This window comes from Gorilla gorilla, chromosome 13 (assembly GCF_029281585.2).
Source record: "Gorilla gorilla gorilla isolate KB3781 chromosome 13, NHGRI_mGorGor1-v2.1_pri, whole genome shotgun sequence".
In the NCBI taxonomy this organism is placed as follows: Eukaryota; Metazoa; Chordata; class Mammalia; order Primates; family Hominidae; genus Gorilla; species Gorilla gorilla.
This window is the reverse complement of record NC_073237.2, coordinates 25,989,449-26,005,686: the sequence shown is the minus strand read 5'-3', so window position 1 is coordinate 26,005,686 and position 16,238 is coordinate 25,989,449. Positions and strand designations below refer to the sequence as shown.

The following is a 16,238-nucleotide window of genomic DNA, read 5'->3' as shown; positions in this document are numbered from 1 at the left end:
CTCTTTCTAGTGTGTTCCTTCTTTTGTCATGGCATTTTATTCTTTTATAATGGTTTCTAGTCTTTTTCATCTCTTTAATCATTTTCTAGTCTCTTTCAAACTGTCTGTTATCTTGGATTCTTGGAATACTCATTTTCCTCGTTATGTCTCCTAACTTTCCCTCATTTTCTTGGGTGGTTTGACATTTTTAAATTGTGAGCTTATTTAGTAGTTATTATTTATTCTGTAGGCATGTTGTACATACTAAATTGTGGAAGGAGCCAGATGACAGTTTTTTTATATGCATCTGCGAGGCATCTCAGGGATTTCACTAATATGCCTCCAGTTTTTATATTATTTCTATCCTTGAATTTTTTAGAAATATTTTGTTTTTCTCTGAGTCCCATGTAGAATCAAGTTTCCCTACTGCCTCCTTCAGCTTGTGAGTAAAACTTACCTAGTGCCCATTTCATGGAAAGTGCAGCCCTTCCAGGTTTCTAGTTTTTTGCAGGAGCTTTGGTTCCCACTCCTATATATCACACAATTCTAAGACTACATCTTTTGTCTCAGCATCAGCATCAAAACCCCAGCCCCTGTTCACTAGAGACTATATTGAGAACCCATACCCTGGGCCACCAGGACATTAGCTCATGCACTTAAAGTTCTGGCTTTGAGCTGCCTTTTAAATTCCAGCCACTGAGGATTTCCCTCTTTTTCTTTCAAAAAAAAAAAAATATATATATATATATATATACACACACATATATAATGCTTTATTGTTATATTTGACTCAATTGTTTGCAATAGGAGAGCCTACAATAGCTCCGATCTTGTTATAAGAATCAGAAATCTATGTTCTTTTTTAAAAAATAATTTACAAAACAATAAATGTTTATTTTTATTGTTTTTTAAGAGTTTTGTAAATAGCCGACTTCCTTAAGTCAAACTTCCGACACACCCTCAAAACAAACAAGGTGTAAGACCAAAAGTATCTGTTCTTTTGTCTTTTTTTTGAATTGCAAATATCGGATAGCCTTGTTTGAGGGGAAATATCTCTACTCAAAAGTCAATTCTCACACAGTATTTTGGCTGCATCAATTGCTGTTACTTTATGCCACACAACACAGCACAGGTGGTCAATGTCACTGACATGGCATATCTGTAAAAATTTCTTGGATGAATGAATGAATAAATGAATGAAAGAACATCCGAGCAAGGTGCAGGCAGCTCTTTGACAATTCACTCGTAATCTTTAGATCCCACAAACACAGAATTTGCCTGTCATCAAAAAGAGTGGAATAGACAGGAGGAAAAACTGTAAACAAGTCAAAATAAAAATAAGTGATGGATTTCCCATTTGTTTTATCACTCACAGAATGTTAGAGCTGGAATGGATCTCAAGGATGACCCAGGGCAATCTCCCACCCTAGATGCAAAAACCATGACCCAGAGTGACTAGCCCAAGAGCCATCACTAAAGCCCAGAACCCCACGCTTTTCACTATGGCAATTTGCCCGGTATTCCCTCAAACATCCCCCTCCCTTACAAAGCAGGAATGATTTTTATTGGGGAGCTGTCCTTGTGCTTGGTTCACAGGAAGGCAAAGACTACTCAACTGTTTAGAAAATATTTCAAAAGCTACTTAGAAACAAATGGACATCCCCAGGCAATATTCTTGGCAGCAAATCAAGTGAAGAAGGTTGAGGTCCCATAGAGTCCATGTAATTTTCATCCTTGGGTCACTTTGAGATGATGACAATAGAATAAATAGAATAAGGGAGAGTATGGCTGGTCTAGAGGCACCCGGCACTTCTAGAGATCTAGGGAGCAACAATTCCAGAATAATCCTTGTGATTATCTCATTCCTAAGGCAAAATAGCGTCCAAGTTAAATCTTAAGCAGTTCAGTGTTCAGGAAGGTGTTTCTACCTCCTCTCCTCCTGCTGGGGACAACTGGGATGAGAAGCCTTGTCCCCCTGCCTCCACCCTCTTATAGCTCCCTGCCATGGGAGGAGTCACTTATCCAACTGGTCAGAGCCCAGGACAAGCAGTGAGCTGTGCTCGCTGGTGGGTGGCATCACTGTGCCTTGCGGCTCAGAAGCCCTTCTCTGGAACTTCAAGCTTCTACACGCTTCAGGTTTCCCATAGGAAGGCCCAGTTAAGTCTGTCTCTCAGTTCCATCTTCCCCTCCTGCAACTGGGTGGGTAAGCCAGGGAGGGTCTGCTCTACAGGGCAGTCAGTTTGGGAAATAATGTGCCAGAAGTTTCACTTTAGGTCTCCTCTAATGGGTGCTTAAGTTAAGCCTAAGTGGTACTGCCCAACTCAGGTTTTCAGAGCCCCTAGAAATGGTTGGGAAGGTATGGAGTGAGTATTTGGGTACTTGTTCAGTACCCAAATCAATACCTTGTCCATTTTTGCTAGGTTGGCAACCCTACAGAGGAAGAAAAAGAAAGAAGATTCAAAGCTCCGACCAAACCCCAACTCTTCCTTTCCACAAAAGCAGAGCCTTACAAATAGTGTGCCAAGATATCAAACTCTCTCAGCCTTTGGATGACCAGGGGGCATGTGGGGAAGCTAAAGCCTGTAGGCCAGTTGCCTCCAGCCACGAGCATCCTGTTTATCCCGGTGTGTTACACAAATATTAACACTTTCTATGTGTGCCATGGTAATTGGGAAGTCCTGAACAAAAGCACATCCAGCCTACCATCTCCTTCTTTAATCTCTAAAACATATGACTTCTCCCTCCTTCAAGTCCCCAAGTCCCTGCCTACCAAGCTCCCACCAGAGAAGTCAACGCAAACTACGAAATTCTTATTCTCATCAAGAGTTGAGCTGATGCAGTTGATGGTGACCACTGGAGGCACCTTCTGATAGACTGAAACTTTTCCACCTAAGGAGGACATTTTCCCGGGGGTACCCTCTGGGTGGCAGGAGGTCTCAAAGCCCCAAAGCGTATCTTCCCAGAGCATCAAGTTGGAAAATCTAAGAAGAGCTACCCTGGAGGGTCTGGGATTTTTTCTTAGTTAAGTTGGGCTATCAGAAAAGCTGCTTTCTTGAGCCTCATGGTCACGGTAGCCCTGCCCCTGCAGAAATGCACTGATTAGCATGTGGGCATCATACTCATCCATAAGACAAGCTCTATACAACCTACTGCACGGCCTCTAAATGTGCTGTTGAGGACCGTGACCATTGCCTCACTGGTCTACCCACTGAAAACCCATGTGAAAATTTCCTTCCACTCTAAATGTCAGGAAAAAAAAAATGGCTTCCATTGAGGAATTGGACTCTTCTCCACTGGTGGACAATGAGAAGAACACAACTGATCGCATTTCCCATTTTGCTTTGACCATCAGGAAGCTCAGAATCAAATTCAAGCTAACTCTAGGAACTACGGGGGCCTGGCTGGAGATTTGGAGGGTTGGTGAGGGGAAGTGTGAGGAGGTGGGGGAGCGGAAGGGAAAGAAGAGAAGCCATGCATGATGGGGCCACACTTCCTGGACAATACTATGGACTGGAGAGAAGCCAGACCCAGGCAGCCATCTTCAGGGGTACAGCAATGTCGCTTATACCCTAGCAATAGCCTCCTGGTCCCCTAGCCCTCCAAGTCTCCTCACAGCTGCAAGAGCAATCTTCCACTCTGTGTTGGATTGGATCCTGATATTCCCTGATTTACAATCTCACAGAGGCCTCTCTTTGCTCTCAAGATAATACAGTCCAAGGCCCTGACCCCAGCACACAAGTCCCCTCGCACCTCATTAACTTACCACGTACCACTTTCTGCTAATGTGCTGACCAACCTACTCCTCCCCCATGGGACCTGGCCCTGAACTCCTGGGCAGAGGAAGCCAGATACTGTCTGGAGGCAGCAAGGCTGACAGCAGCCACCAGTATCCTGGCCCTGGCATCTTCACCAGAACCCCAGCCCTGCTCCCTGCACTAGAGGAGCTGGAGTCATCCAATGGCCTCCCAAGACCCTGCAGTCCCCACCCCTTTGCTGCTCAGGGCCATGGCTCCTGTGATGCAGACTGACCCTCTTTGTCCACCCTAGTGAGGATTCCTCGGGGGAACTGCCCTTCAGTGCCCCTTCTGGTGCTTCAGTGTAAAAGATCTTCTCTACTCCTTCCCCTCTTCCCACCAGACCCTTCTCATTCTTCTTATCTTAGAATCATTCTTTCAGGTTGGAAAGGCATTGGCATTTAGATAATTAAGCCCTCCGGATTCTTAAACTTCTAAAACCACATGTATGAAAATGGATAGATTCTACTTGCATGCCTCCAGCAATGAGAAGCTCACTACTTACCAAGGAGGCCCATTCCACTGTCAGAAAGCTTGGGCTATTAGTGAGTTCTTTTAGCCTGTCTTCTTCCTTGCCCACAACCTCAAGCCTTCTCTTCATCAGACCAAATGGCCCAAATTTCTCCAGTCATTCTTCCTGGGTAAGAATTTTCAGTTGCCTCTTCCACACAAACTCTACTTTTGCAAAGAAGGAGCTTGGCCCTGAGCACAGCCCCATGAGGAGAGAGGCAGGGTGAGAGGAACAGAACCAGCTCAGAGGAGAATGGGACAGTCACCACCCTAGACTTCTGTTTATGCCTCCTGAGACCACACTGGTTCATGTGGCCGTGCTAGCACCTCCTAACTCATGCTCAGCTGCTTGCATGATCAAATTGAACCCCCAGGTTGCATCTCCAGGAAACTATCCATCTCTAAGAGTCAGTGGGCAGCCTGTGCTGCAACTGGGGGGTACCCCAACGGCCACCAGCCTGGGCTCTGGAGGCAAGGACCTGGCTTATGATCTTGGCCCCATATTTACTGTGTGCCCTTGGCTAAGCCACTGTACTCATCTCACCAAGCCTCAGTTACTCTGCCTGCACAACGGGGATGATGGGAGTTGTTGTGACTTGGTAATGAGGTGGGGTAAGTAAGGGTCTTTTCAGAAGACAGCCAGGCATGCCATAAGCAATGAATACATAGTAGCTACAGCAATTACTACAGCAATCATTAAAACCCAATGTATTATGAGCTCAGATAAGAGACAAGTTGGTGCAGGCCGAATTGGTGCAGGGTCGGTGAAGGCCTCACAGGGCAGGCAGGACTCCTCCTGGGCCCGCACAGGGTAGGATTTAGAAACAGGTTGAAAGAATGTTCCAGGCAGGGAAGCAGTGAGCAGCAGCTTAGAGAGTGAGCCACAAAATTAAGAAAGTAATAACTATAGTACCTGTCACCAAACACGCTCAGAGCCTCACCTGGGATTCACACGTTCATGCACATACACATGCACACACATGCGCACGCCAGCCCTGGGAGAGGCTGGGCCATGGGCAGCAGCCCCCTTGGACACAGGAGCAGCCCAGCCTGTGTGGGCAGTGAAGGGTCAGGCCTGGCCACAGCCCGAGGGTCTTGTGAGCAAGCAGAGGGACATGGGGACGGTGAAGGGGCGTGATGGGGATGAAGGTCCGGGGTTGGGTTTCAATGGTGGGAAACCATGAGGAACTCTTATAGGAGGTAGGCTTCAAGAAGAAAGAGATCCAACGGTAGTTGCAGGAACAGGACGAGAGGCAAGAGGTCCCAGTGAAGGTTGCTTCCAAGGTGAGCAGAATAATCCAGGCCACAGATCCCGGGCTCTGGGACACACTGCCCTCAAAGCAGTCACACCTCATCTCTGCGTTCCAGCCCTCTGCGGTTGAGGTCCCCTCCTGCTCCTCCACCCCATTGTACCTGACTTCCTTTCACTGACCCCCATTTCAACCATCCAGGCCCCCTTGCAGCTCCCTGCCCACACCTGCATTCCTCTCTTTCCACAGTCCTTTGCCTGTGCTGCTCCTTCGGCCTAGAATGCCTTCTCCAGCCCGCCATCTGCTATTGCCACGGGGCTGCATTCTGCCCTTCCCTCAAGGCACCTCCTCCAGGAAGCCTTCCCCTTTCTCAGCCTGGCCCACCTGTCTCCCCACCTCCTCCTCTCCTCCTCTCCTCCTCATGATGGGACACAGATCCATAATGAAGGAAAATGAGCTCCCTGAAGAAAAAAACCACATCCTCTTTCTCCCCAGGGTACCCAGCCCTTTTTCTGCCTCATGGTCGAGGTTCAGGCCATCCCTGATGACCAAGCTCAACATGCTCAGAAGCACAAACCAGCCCCTTCCCAGGAACAGGATGCCCACAGGAGAAGGCAATGCTGTTCGGCCCACCAGCCTGGAGAGGTGCCACCACTGAGAGGGCAAAGCAGCTGACGAGAGCAGGAGGCATTTCTAGTGGTTTTCTCTAGTGGTTTTCTCTGTTAGACAAGGGGCAGATCTTCTCCCAGTTTAACCCCCTGTGACCTCTGAACTCCCTGGGAGGTCAGCAGCACGTCCCCTTCCCCAGCTGTCTCTCTGTCTCTGGCCCAATGGGAGGGAGGGCCCTGGCCCGTTCCATTTTGCACCCGTATTGATCTGTTGGCAGCAATGGGCTGGATAATTAGCCAGGAATTAGGGTTTCTATTACAGCCAGGAGGCTGCTCCAGCTGATTTATCACCTGAATAATTTACTGTGATTGAAAGGAAATTAAAATGAACTCCATTTGACAACTGTGAGCTTTTATGGGCTTTAGTGAAGGCTCAAAAGCCAGATTAATAGCCTGGTGTTGGTTAATAGTCTGCCGAGAGTAAATACGGCAGGCTGTGCTCCGCGGCCTTCCTGTGGCCGCCGGAGGAGGGACCCGCTCCCAACAGGAGCGCTGCGCCGACGACAATGTCAACGGGAGTTTTACTGAAACAGATTCCACTGTTGGAAACATACACACACACACGCACGCACATACACGCGTGCGCACACACACACTCGCCACCAGCAGCTTTATTTTCTTTTCTTCCTCCAACGTGATTTTTACTCACTCCACATGTAGGGAAAACAGAATTGCCTTTTCAATAACCGTTTTGAAAAGGAAGTGTTTCATGGCCCAGGAGTGGTCAACATTAACGCCTTCCACCCAGGGCAAAGGGTTTACTACATTTCCCTACAAAAGCCAGCAGCCTGGGCCCACCCACCCAGGTAGATCTTGGCGGGAAAAGCTGCAAGTGGGGCAGGCTCCGAGCTAACAGCAGTAACTGTCAGGACCCCTGCCTGGCCCCAGTGAGGAATGTTCTTCCCATGGGAGACAGGGTGGGAGGATCCGGGAGGATGTGGCCTCTCCAAACCTATGGCAAGTTCTGAGAGTTCTGGAATGACAGGCAGACTGACTGAAATAGGCCAGGTCTGGAAACCAGCCAGCCAGAAGACTGGCCCCTGGAATCGTCCTGGACCTGGAGGCCCATGGAACCATCTTGCATGAGATGAAGACAGAAGACCCTGAGATGAGATTCCAGCTCTGCGGTTCAACAATCTTGGAAACTCCTTGAATAGACAATCTGTGAAAAAAAAATGTTCTAGTCTATACAATGGGGCTCCCAAATCATGCCCAGCCTGTTTGGCAGGCATTTGCCTTGGGGGTCCAATGAGAGGATGGATGTGAACGGTCTTTGTGAACCGAACGCTGTGGTGTGTAGGTGAGGAGGATCACTGTCGTCACGTTCAGTTTCGGCTGCTGCGGCTGTTCTTGTTGTTGTCATCATCAAAATCATGATCACTCCTACCACAGATATGGAAACTGAGGCCCAGAAAAATAGTGACTTGCTCGGCAGGGCAGAGCTAGGACTCAAATCAAGCTTCCCGACCCCAAGGCCAGTAAGTGCTCTTTCTTCCCCACCAAGCTGCTCAGCGAAAGTGACAGCAAGGCCCCCATCCAGGGCACTAGGCCACAGAGACACACACTGAGACAGCTCAATCTGCTCGAAAATGGAAGAGGCAGCCAGCCTCCGCGGCCAGCACCTCAGGCCCTCTTCCTGTCACCACCGCCACGCCACGCTGGGGCTCACAGGCGAGGCCTGTGGAACATTCACCTCTTGGAGAGCTAGCATGAGGGGCTCAAGGAACCTGTACCCTTGACTGACATCCCTTCCCAGCCTGCGGCCCCTTGCTCAGGCATCATTTGTCCAAAGTGATTGGGAATCGGGCACGAGGGTATGTCATTCATAGTCCAGTGCCTGTGTGTGGGTGCAGGGCAGCCCCGTCGCCTCACCTTCCATCTCTCCTCATTAAGACACATTACAGGGAGGTGAAGCAGATTAACCAGAAAACACTGGGTCAGTCATTATCCCGCCACACAGTTCGCCTGCAGTCGCCGTCTCAGAGCGCACAGTCAGAGACAGGCCTGCAGACGTGCCTGCTCATTCTGAAGGACACTGGAGATGCTGAGTCCTCACAGCGTTTGTAATCAGGTCTCCTCCCCATCAGACCCCATCTCTCCATGAGCCCATGGGACCTGTCCTTCAAGCCCCCCATCCAACACTGCCCCCTCAGTGCCATTGTCCTTGATGCTCCCAACCCAGGTAACATCCCCCTCTCTGGCTGACATCTCATCAGGACCCTCTGAACAGTCTCTCTTGTCCTGCGGGCTCTGAGTCCACAGCACGCTGCCCCTGCGAGACTGGACAGAGCTGATAAGCACCTGGCACTGTGCCTGGCTCCCAGCCCACGTTCAGGGAAGAAGTTAGAGGAGTGGCATGTGAGCAGGTGAGTGAGTGAATCCATGGGCGGCTTCCAGACCACTCAGGGATGAGGTCTTGCAGGCTGCGTGGTCTTCCTGGGCACTCTGAGCTAAAGGAGTTATGGTGCAGACTCTGAGTCTCCATGACGGTCATGTGAAACACAGAGGGAGTCTCACACGGAGTGTCTGTGTGAATAAGGGGTTCACAGAAACACTTGTGCTGCAGAGGCCAGGTGGAGTGCAGAGGCCTGGATCCCCGCTCTTCCCTGTTCACTTGCTGGGTGACCTCAGACATGCCCTGTCCTCTCTCTGGGCCTCTAAAAAAACAACAGGTTGAAATCTTGCCTCTGTGGCTCCTGTTACCCCTAAAATTACATGATCTTGTCAGCCATTAGAAGATAAGCTTTCTGGCTGGGTGCAGTGGCTCATGCCTGTAATCCCAGCACTTTGGGAGGCCGAGGCAGGCGGATCATGAGGTCAGGAGATCGAGACCATCCTGGCTAACACGGTGAAACCCTGCCCCTACTAAAAAATAGAAAAAATTAGCTGGGCATGGTGGCGGGTGCCTGTAGTCCCACCTACTCGGGAGGCTGAGGCAGGAGAAAGGCATGAACCCAGGAGGTGGAGCTTGCAGTGAGCCGAGATCGCGCCACTGCACTCCAGCCTGGGCGACACAACAAGATTCTGTCTCAAAAAAAAAAAAAGGATAAACCTTCTGGCTGGGTGCAGTGGCTCACACCTATAATCCCAGCACTTTGGGAGGCCAAGGCGGGTGGATCACCTGAGATCCAGAGTCCAAGACTAAGCCTGGCCAACATGGTGAAACCCCATCTCTACTAAAAATACAAAAAAATTAGCCGGGCGTGGTGGCAGGCACCTGTAATCCCAGCTACTCAGGAGGCTGAGGCAGGAGAATCGCTTGAACCTAGGAGGTGGAGGTTGCAGTGAGCTAGGATCATACTACTGCACTCCAGCCTGGGCAACAAGAGCAAAACTCCAGCTCAAAAAAAAAAAAAAAAAAAAAAAAAAGAAGATAAACTTTCTTCCACATTCTGGAGGGAAGGACAGGCCTCATCCAGGAAGGTTTCCTGATCGAGGCCCCTCTCACTCTCCTCCGGTGTCAGAGAAAATGTGCCTTCTGCCGTCTCTCAGAAGGGCTCTGAGCAGAGCAGAGAGGGTGCTTGTGATGGAAACAGACTCTCCTCCCTGAAGTCCAAGATCTAGAGTGTGTGGGGGCGGCTATGCCCAGCACCATAACCATGTCCTACCCAACAGAGGTGTCACTCGCCTTGTAAGAGAAAGACTAAAATCCTCAACCCAGTCTACAAGACCAGGCCCACCTCCCCAGCATCATCCCCCGCCCATCCCTGAGCCACAACCACACCGGCTCTCTCCATTCCTCGTTCCTGCCGCCTTCCTCTCAACTCAGGGCCTTTGCACTTGCTGTCCCCTCTGCCAGGCACTTTCCCTCCAGCCCCACACCCCTTCTCCTTGCTCCACCCAACCCCTTCAGGCTCAGCATAAATACCTTTCCCCCAGGAGGCCACTAAGGCCTCCAGGCTGGCTCAGCCTTTCCTTTAGGCTCTCAGAGAACCTCAGACACCTCCTCCTTAGCACCAAGCACACCTGTAACCCATGACCCTTTAGGTAATTCTTCTATTGGGATTCTTCCACAAGTCTGTAGGCTCCCTGAGGGGAGGTCCAAGCCCATCTTGTTCACTGATGTGACCCAGTGCATGGCTCCAGGCCTTGCACAAAGTAGACACTCATCATATTTGTTATATGAATGCGTCTTGCAGCGTGGCCTTAGGCAAGTTGCTCTGCCTCTCTGGACCTTGGTTTTACCGTCTGAAAACAAAGCGGCTAGAAGGTCTGTAAGAGCTCTCATAGAAACTGCTCAGACACAGACAGACTGTCATAGATGGGTGGCCCCAGAGGCCCTGCTCTTCCCTCACCACACGGTTCTCTCCAGCACCTCGCCTCTCCATGGGAGCTGTGCAGGGAGCCTACACTGCTTGGACTGACTTTTTGGAGAAAATTCAGAAGCACCCTCTAATTAGCATTTAGAGGAAGCTCAGTGCAGCCAGTTCTCACCACTAGTACCAGCGAGGAAAGTGCCGAGGAAAGTTGTTGTCTGTAGGGTCTCTCTGGTTGGCCCACCAGGTGGGAGCTCTTGGCAGTCCAGAGCCATGTCTAGCCTGCAAGGTTACCTGTCAAGGCCCTGGCACACACTGGGTGTCAGGAAATAGTCTTATGAACTGAATCTGGTAGTCCAGGGACCTTAGTCAGGCCTCAAGAGCCTCTCACTGGGCCGAGCCTCGTGATCTCATCTCTATAGCCACAGGTAGTGACTACTCTGCCCAGGGTATAGCAGACAGCCAGTCAGCCAGGGCTGGTCCTCCTGCTTTCTCCCTCTCTTGCAAATAACCCAGGTGGGAGTTTGTGCAATGAGACATTTCTTTATCTCCAGAATTTTGGATTCAGTCACTAAGAGCATGACAAGATGACCTGGTGAGAGGGCAGACAGTGGGATACCCACCCGCTCCGTCATTCCATTGTTCACGGCCGGTGAGCCCCCAGGCCGCGTGCTGGTTACATATTTCCACCATCACCCTGACTGACAAGATACTGACCCAAGACCACCTTACGTGGCCCGAAAGATCATTACACCCTTCTGTCCAAAGAGCCCTTGGAAAGGACACCAGAGCAGCCAGAGAAGTCACCCACCCCTTGGCTGGCCAGCGACAGAGGCACCAGGGCAAGAAGCCACTGGAGGCCCAGACAAGCCCTCCTGACCTTGTAGGATGTAGCGACTGCCCAAGTTTGGCCAAGAACACTGAAGAGACCTCTCTGACCAGAACCTGGTGTGCCCTCACCCACACCCCGCCAGATGCCTCTGCCTTCAGGAACCTGGCTGGGCCGGTGTGGCGGTGGCAGGTGTGGCGGGCGTGCATCACGAGGCGTACCTGCTCGGGCTTGATGGGCTCTGTGGTGGTGAAGATGTCTGAGTAGTGCTGCCTCTCAAACACGCGGTCCAGCACCTCCAGCTGCTGCTGTGTGAACAAGTCTCCCCGCATCTGCTTCCGGAGGAAATCTCTGCCCGGAAGTGAATGGCCGTTCGGCACCGGAGACTCCTGAATACCTTTGATGAGCAGGAGAGAGGAAGGGTGAGTGGAGGTTATACACGTTGCTAAAGAAAGACAGGTCAGACCCTGAGACTATGAAGAGGACCTGACCCCAACTCCCTCCCTGACCAGAGAATACACCAGCAGGGGCTCAGGTAAGGCACTGCCTTTCCCAAGGTCACCTGATGGTAAGTGCAGAGTCAGCCTCCTGCAGCCATGTGCCAGGGGCTGTGCAAAGCCCTTTTGACATGCATCATGTCATCTAATTCTCATGATGACCCTCAAGGTAGGTTATTTTCCCCACTTTGCAGATGAGAAGACTGAGACCTAGAGAGATTTATTGGTTTGCCTGAGGATTCGAGCTTGGGCTGACCCACAGGCTTAGTCATCAGGTGCTCCTGCCCCTCCTGTCCTAAAGACCTTCCTGGGAGGTACAGTTTTTCCCAGAGTTGAGGTCCTTACCCTGGACATTTGCTACCACATCATGTGACCGGTCAGTGAAACACTGTGCTAGGAAGACTGTAGGAAAACGGGACTCTCATACAATTCTGGTGGAAGTGGTAACAACACCTGTGCTAGGCAAGTCGACAAATCTATCAAAACCACAAATGCACATTCCCTTTGATACAGCGATTGCACTTCTGGGAATTTATTTTACAGCTCAACTTACACATGTGAGAAGTGATGTATGTACAAGGTTCTTGTAGCAAAAGACTGGAAACAACCCAAGAGTTTATTTGTGGGGGGTTGGTTAACTCAGCCAGGCATACTTGCATAATGGAAAACTGTGCAGCAGCTGAAAAGGAATGAGGCTTCCTTCTGTGAATTGATATGAAAAGATCTTCAAGATACATTGTTATGTTAAAAAATAAAAAACAAGGTACAGCACAGCATGTATAATGTACAACCTTTTGTGTAAAAAAGGAAGAAAATAAGATGATGTACAATATAAATCTCTCCAAAGGATATATGAGAAACATTTACAGTGGTTGCTCATTCAGGGAGGTAGGAAGTGAGTGAGTGGAGGTGAGGGGGAGAGACTTTTCATGACATGTTTTTCTTTGGTTTGGTTTGGTTTCAGAAGTTTAAATGTACTGCTTATTACAAAATGTAAATTAACTAAGTATAAGATTAAATTCCCTCTGTGTTCTGTATTGTTAGCTATTCACACTGTAACAGTCTCTGGTGATGATGCTTACATGTCAAAAGAAACATTATGAATTATCAATAAAGAAACAAATGGGATGAAATATCTTCTGTTGAGTCTCAAGCTTGAACTGTTCAAAATAAAATCAAGCACAGAGGGCAAATGTTTCCCGTGAGGAAATGGCCTCGGGGGTACATCATTCCCCAGGGCTCTCTGGGACCATATTGCTCACGCAAGGCTGACCAGAGGCTTCTTGAAACCCAGGCCCAGAGGTGAGGCATCTGCCTTTGCAGCCAGGAAGCCCTGGGGAAAACCAGCGTGGGTCTGCTCTCATGCTGAAAGGTGCCCTTACTCAAGGCCTTGTCTGACCCCTGCCCCCACCAGCGCACTGCTGCCCTAGACTAGACTTCATCCGTCACGTCAAGCTCCCGCCCATGTGAGGAATGAGGCCAGACTAAAGACCATGAAGCAGTGAGATGTGGTGTCACCAAGACTCAGTCAAAAGTCAATGCTTCCTCAACTGTACTTATCTGGGGACAACTGCAATGCAGAGCTGACATTTGAACAAATATAGCAGCTTTGAGTTTTGGCCTTTCGGATCCCCTGTAGAAGCCAACAGGCTCAGAGGACCCAGCATCCTCTATAGGAAGGGCCTTCGGAGGCAGCTCATGAGCCCTCTGAGAAAATGGATTCCCCACCAATTTTGACCCAAGAGGATACTGTAGGCTGGGCCACAGCCTGAGTGACCAGATACCCCCACATGTGGGCCAAGGCAGAAGTTGGTCTCTCTGACCAACGTTCCCCAGCCTGAAGCCTAGGCCCCTCCTCTGGCAGCCCGTGACCCTGGCCTTCCACAAGACAGGTGCCTGCTCCTGCCCACAGGACATCATCCTCAGAGACCCTTCTCCCATCATGGCCCATCCCCATGGGGACCATTCCCACAAGGTCACCAAGACTAGCAGGTGTGGGAGCTGACGGCCCAGTCTATCTGCCCAGCAGTGTTCTTCCGTTGGTCAGCACCCACCAAACGATCCTTTTCTCAAAGGTTCTATGCACACAGACACATGCACACACACACGCACACGCACACGCACACCAGGAAAGATGGCTCAGTTTTTCCTACTCAGCTGTGGCTCTGCCCAGTCATCCTGGTCCCAGTCACTCCTGCTAAAGCATGATGTGGGCCTTGGTCCCCAGGACACCACCAAGTTCCTCCTTGTCAGAAGGGGCCCATCCACTTTCAAGAGCTTCTCCCTCCACCAGCTTCAGTTATACTTCCCAGCCCTGACCCTGCCAGCCAGGCCCAAAACTCAGTGAAGCCTCCTTCCTGTCAGCCATCTCCTAACAACTCCCACTGAGGCCTGGCTCTGTCCCCAGCAGGGCAGTGCCCAGCTCCTCCGGCCCACCCAGGCTGCTCCATCAGATCCCCTCAACTCTGCCCCTCTAGGGGGCGTCTCTTCAGCCAGCCAGGCCATCCTCCCAGAGGAGTCCTCAGGCTTGATCCCTCTCCCCCGGGACTCATGGGCCAGGCTCTTTCCACAGCTCAGAGCCCAAAGCTCAGAGAGGGTGGCTCCACTGAGGGCCCCTGGGGGCAAGGTCACTGTCTGGTCACCCAGTAGAGCCCAGCAGAAAGTAAAGGCTCAGGGCACACAGGCCATCAAGTGTACACACAGGGGGTGTTAGGAGAACCTCCCCCTGAGGACACCACACAGACTCAGCACAGGCAGCCTCGCTGGACACGCGCTCCTCTCTGCAGTCTCCCCAGAAGCAGACTGGCTGCGTCCTGCTCTGGTTCTTTGAGAGTCAGCCATAGCCTCTGTCAGCTGAACCTGTAAGGATATCTAGGCTGCCAGGCGCGGTGGCTCATGCCTGTAATTCCAGCACCTGGGAGGCCGAGGTGGGTGGACTGCCCTCGAAGGGCTGCGAGCTGGGCAGAGCCCGCCTCTCCGGGCATTCACCCTGTCTCGCGATTCCCCTCACCACTCTCACCCCACCAGCACCTCGCTTGCTTTCTTTACTAGGGAAATAAAGGCAATAGTGTCTGTTATTTCCTTAAGAAGGATTTGGACACTCCAAAACACATAACTAGTTATTCATTGGTTTAACAAATATTGATAAAATATTTACTCTGTATCAGGTAATATTTTTTAAGTAAATACATTTAAAAAATAAACAAAAACAGGGGATACAGTGATGACCAAGACAAGCCTCTCTCTCTCCAGTCTAGAGAGGGCAGCCCACTTTAGTCAAGTGATCACAGGAATAAACATAGGATTACAAACAACAGTGACTGGTGCTAGGGTGAAAAGAGAGCATAAAAATATATCCATGTGACCATGTGTCATGGAGAGGGGAGTGGCTGCCTGTGGGAGGAATCAGGGAAGTCTCCAAGAGGAACTGCATGGAACTGTGAGGAGTAACCAGGGAGAGGGGGTGGGGCAGAGAGGGTGCCAGACCGAGGAGACGCTCGTACAAAGGCCCTGAGAGAAGGGGGTGAAAGGAACAGAGGGAGAGAGGGAAGAGGCCCTAGGAGAATCTGGAGAGGCTGGGAGGGATTGAGCCAGACAGCCCCAAGGGCCAGACAGAGGATCTGAGCCTTGCTGCAGGAGTCTTGAGGAGCTACGGGAAGGGCTGGGGAAACATGTGCCCTCCACATTTCTCAGTCCCAGGGCCCGAATCGCTCTTTCCTTCAGGTCAGGCCATGCTTTCTAAACTCTGCTCCCAAGCCTCCTCTTTTGGTAGAAACTAGGGGCCAGGGGAGGTAGGAGCTTGCATTTGTGGGTGTTTGAAAGTGGATCTGCTGATTCACCTGTTCAGCGGCAGGTGATTCACTGTGCCCATATGGAATGGAAACCATCTCCCATGGACACGGGCATTGTTCTCCAGACAGACACAGCCAGAAGCACACGTCTCCTCCTCCAGGATGCCTTCCTTCATGCCCCAGCTGGTCCTCCAGCTCCCATTCTTAGGGCTCTGACCACTTTCTCCCTTATTTTAGGAGCCACATCCCCTGGGCCCTTCACTCCCACACTGTGCTATGAGCTACCTTCGGGCTAAAGGTGGGAGGTAATTCATCTCTCTCTCCTCCAAAGCGAATATCTGTGGAATAAATGAATGAATTGGTACTAACTGTGACAAGTGTGACAAGCACCATCACTCTGCATGTCTGTCTGAAAATGTCAGGATCCCTCCATCTGACCTCACACATTCATCATTCTTCCCTCCACCAAGCTTAGTGAGTGCTAATGCCAGGGACATAGTGATGGGCAAAAGCTGAGCCAGCCATTGTCCTCATGGAGTTATGTCCAGAGGAGGTGGCAAACAGTAACTGAAAAATAATCGGACCAGTAAAGGTACAAGTATCAACCAAGATAAGTACTCTGACTGAAAAGGCGCATGGTCTTAAGAGGGGACCCTCTGTCCTG

At 50.6% G+C, this 16,238-nt stretch overlaps 1 protein-coding gene across 3 annotated transcripts in view; it reads right to left on the bottom strand.

Annotated features, from left to right (window-relative positions):
* Positions 1-16,238, bottom strand: part of PAX5 (paired box 5) — a 202,320-nt gene that overhangs the window by 122,976 nt on the left and 63,106 nt on the right. For all 3 annotated transcript variants that reach the window (XR_010130152.1, XM_004048026.5, XM_019034203.4), the window contains exon 6: positions 11,508-11,683. Coding sequence is in view for 2 of the 3 variants with exons in the window: in XM_004048026.5 (XP_004048074.1) it covers positions 11,508-11,683 (176 nt within the window). In the remaining variant the exon portion in view is untranslated. The remainder of the gene's footprint in view (positions 1-11,507; positions 11,684-16,238) is intronic.